This window comes from Frankliniella occidentalis, unplaced genomic scaffold, assembly GCF_000697945.3.
Source record: "Frankliniella occidentalis isolate FOCC.00 unplaced genomic scaffold, Focc_3.1 Scaffold57, whole genome shotgun sequence".
NCBI classification, from domain to species: Eukaryota; Metazoa; Arthropoda; class Insecta; order Thysanoptera; family Thripidae; genus Frankliniella; species Frankliniella occidentalis.
Genome location: NW_026267187.1, coordinates 844,503 through 848,343, shown reverse-complemented (window position 1 = coordinate 848,343; position 3,841 = coordinate 844,503). Strand labels below are relative to the sequence as shown.

Sequence of the window (3,841 nt, the reverse complement as noted above, 5' to 3'; positions counted from 1 at the left end):
AAAGTTTAAGCGCTCTGCAGCAATCGTGCAATGTTTTTCCGTGAACACCACGGAGCAGAAGGGGGGGGGGTCAGGTCTTAAATTATGACTTCTCATCATAGCTGGGCGCGGCGCTTAGGGCCGCTGGACTGTGGCGCGGGACTGGGAGAGGGAGGAGGGGATGTTACGACTCCCCGCACGCACTTGCTCGCTGGCCGAGGAAGTGCGGTATGGTGACAAGGAGACCGCTTCGTATCAGCGCCAGCCTCTGGCCCAGACATATGCGTCAGCCGTAGGTCAGCAGTCCTTTTGCTTTCCTTACCGCCACCGGCGTGTTGCCTGGTGGAGTGGTGGAGGCAGGCTAGGCGGAAGGCTAGGCGGAAGGGTAAGAGGGTAAGGGCAGGAACAGCAGGTGACAGCTTCCTTCGGTCACATTTGATTCAGTCAGTCACTGCAGTGCGTCGCCTCCGTTTCGCTCCGCCGAACAAGTCGAGGGGGAAATGACTAGGGGACACAGCGTACGAGTTATCTCAACGTATTTCGGTTATTTCGCGGTATTTGGGTGGTATTTCGCGACTATTTCGCCATTATTTCGCATTTATTTTGCGGGAGGTGTAAGACTTATTTCGCATGTAATTTCCCCCTTGTCTAGAACGTTAAAAAGTGTTGTTCTCTTTGCTAAAATTCATTGTACACAACAATACGAAGAATATTTCTTAAAGAAATTAGGCTTTAGTTAACATGCTTTTTTTTTTACCTATAAAATACCCCTTATTATACATTAACACCTTACTGTTTCGTTCTAGAAATTTTTTTAGAATATTAATTTCATGTATCGAGTAACGAAGTAACGACGTTACCAGTAACGTTTCAATTCTCAGTTACAATTCTAAATTCTAACAATTCTAAGTAAAACAGTTACAATTCTCCGAAGGCTGTAACGGTATCGGTAACGCGTTACCGAGGGTAGAGTAACGAGGTAACGGTATCGCGATACATTTTCAAAGTAACGTTAACAACCCTGCCTCCCTTCATAGCTAGGTTTCGACACTTTTTAGGGATCTAACTACACCCAAATCTTTATAAGTGTTTTGATGTGGCAATTTAATCGTACTTTTTGTTCATGTATGATATTTTCCAAATTCTTTTCATATCCCTTAAGTTTTCTTGACTTCTGATATTATTACAACATTAAATTGTCTGAATTGGTGTTTTACAGTAGCCAGACGAGGGAGGGGAAGGCCAAGGAGGGAGCCGTTGCCAACCCAACCTGGCCAAGCTAGTCCTGCTACAATGTCAAGCGCACTGCAAGACCTTCACCAACTGCAGCATCAAATTCGACAGCAAGTCCAGCAACAAATCCGAGAGCAGCTGCAGCAACTGCAACCTGCTCAAGCTCAACCTGCTCAAGCTCAACCTGTTCAGCAGCCGATACTGCCTGTAACTGGCATAAAGTGTGGCAATTGCCTCCTCATTACAGCTGATACGTTAATTAATTCATGCTGTCATTTTATCTGTAGCGGCTGCAAGCCAAACTTGTCAATCTGCCCTACTTGCCACAGGCCATTTCTGGTGGGACCTACCCAGAAATTTTGTTGATTGTTTAGAAACTAGCTAAACTGGAAGTTAATAAATTGCTTTCATTGAAATAAGTTATGTATGTTACCTTGCTAATTAAACTTTTGAGTTATTTTTAAACTTACTATCCTGGTTTTACTTTCAACTCTGCTTCTATATCCCCTGTCACCCTGTTTGACTAAAATCGGATATGCAAAAGCAAGACAGTCTAGGTCTGAGTGGTGGTCAAGAGTTCATACTCATTCGGACGTCAGAATGGACGTGTCCGGACAGAGGTCGTACAGGGAGGTCGGAAATAGGACAGATCGTGTAGCATGAATGGTTTACCGAAATCAGACACGCATTATTATTGTAAATCGCAGGTAGCTTAAGACGCGATTCGGACGTATAAGTCAGACGTGTAGAACATATATTGGACTGGAAATCGCCAGAATTGTCCATTTTTGACGCACACAGAGAAGGGCCGCACTGTTAAAAATATTTAATTACATTTTCACAACATGTTGTGAAGCTATTTTCATTAGATTTTCGTAATGATATTTAATAACTTTTTCATTACGTATCGTTAAATTTCATCACATTCTAATGAAGTTTCACAATACGTAATGAAAAAGTTATGAAATATCATTACGATAACCTAATGAAAATAGCTTCACAACATGTAATGAAAATGTAATGAAATATTTTTAACGGTGCGGTTGCTCAAATCAGTGAGCAGACCCTGACCAACGTCAACTTTTGAACTGGGTAAGTGCGTTTCCCGCTTCGCGCCGGACGCGCCATCTGGTGTGCTCTGTGTTGAACTGTTCTGAACAAGGGCTGTACCGCCCGAAACTTGCGCTAGTAGTACCACCGGCTTCTGACGGCGAAGGTGGACATTTGACTCGTCGTCGTCTCTGAACTGTGTTGCATTGCAGTGAGTGCTTTTAGAGCAACGTTGACTCGGCGGGCGCAGTCTGAAGCGAAGGCTCTAAGTAGGGTGTCGCATGACCTCATGCTTCTGAAAAAGGTGAGCAGTAAATTAAATACTTTAAATCCAAAGGCCATTCGGTCCGACAGTTGAGTTCTTTTCGTGTCCTTCCTCCCTCCCCCCGTCGCGTCTATCCCACGTCTATCAGACGATCATGCCTACTACCTGTTGTTTTCGATAGTCAATTATTTCTTATCTGAAATCCGCCCCCCCCCTCCACTGCTTTCTTAACTCTTATCCAACACTTTTTGAACCTAAGGGCAGGAGCTAGTGCTTTCTTTTGTTCGGTGCTAACTTCATTCACATACTACCGTCTTTCTTACAGAATCCTCTGCCTGGCATCATCATCCCTGATGATTTGGAAAACTTGTTTGAGTTTGGAGCCCACGTATGTGGGCCTGAAGATTCCGCCTATGCAACTGGATTGTTTGGGGTTCACATTAAAATTACGAGCAGTTTCCCATTCAAAGCTCCTACCGTAAGCTGGATTCCATAGTGTTTATTGGATTCTCTCTAGTTGACAAGCATGTTCAAAATATAGTCTGGGTTGCCTCATGTCAGAAATATTTTGTCAAGGAAATCAGGGGGGAAGTGCCTGGGGAAAGTATGGGGACCTTTCATGTGAAGTAAACTCTGAGGCCACCCTGTTTATATGGATGGTTTTCAAATTCTGTTTCTAAAACATTATTTATGTGCCAGGTTTAGTTCACTTCACCAATTTTCCACCCAAACGTCATGGAGGGTGGCACCATATGTGTAGATCTGCTAGATGACGAATGGTAAAGTAAACAGAAACCCCATACAATGTTTTTAAAAAGTTTGCATCAAAACTGAGCATAAAAATAACATTTTGAAAGATGCTCACTTACTGACCCAGTGTTAGCTGATTCTGTGTTACAGAAATTAATTTTTATTCTTTCGTTGTTTCAGGTATCCAAACACTACAATTGAAAATGTGCTGAAGGCTTTACAGGGTTTGATGAGGGAACCAAACCCTGACTCCCCTCACTGTTAAAAATGTTTGAAATTTCATTACGCAATAAACATTAATTTTAATAAATTTGTCATGAAATTTAATGACACTCTTTATTTAAGAACAATGTTATTGGCTGAGCGATTAGCGAAGCCCATTACTCCACTGACCGGAAAAGTTTCATTCTGTTTGTCTGTCTGTTTGTCTGTCTGTTTGTCTGTCTGTCTGTCTGTCCGCACGATAACTCGAAAAAGAATTGAGATAGCGACCTGGGATTTTCAGGGTCGTTTTGTATCATAAAAAGACAGATCGAGTTCGAAGATGAGCATTCTAGCTCAAAA

General features: G+C 42.7%; 1 protein-coding gene across 1 annotated transcript in view; it reads left to right on the top strand.

The window, feature by feature from the left end:
• The window catches only part of LOC127749478 (uncharacterized), an 11,719-nt gene extending 8,177 nt beyond the window's left edge, over positions 1 to 3,542 (top strand). Inside the window, exons 4-7 of the mRNA XM_052267710.1 lie at positions 1,199 to 1,419; positions 2,853 to 3,005; positions 3,233 to 3,306; positions 3,458 to 3,542. Coding sequence (XP_052123670.1) covers positions 1,199 to 1,419; positions 2,853 to 3,005; positions 3,233 to 3,306; positions 3,458 to 3,542 — 533 coding nt within the window. The remainder of the gene's footprint in view (positions 1 to 1,198; positions 1,420 to 2,852; positions 3,006 to 3,232; positions 3,307 to 3,457) is intronic.
• The last annotated feature ends 299 nt before the right edge of the window (positions 3,543 to 3,841 follow it).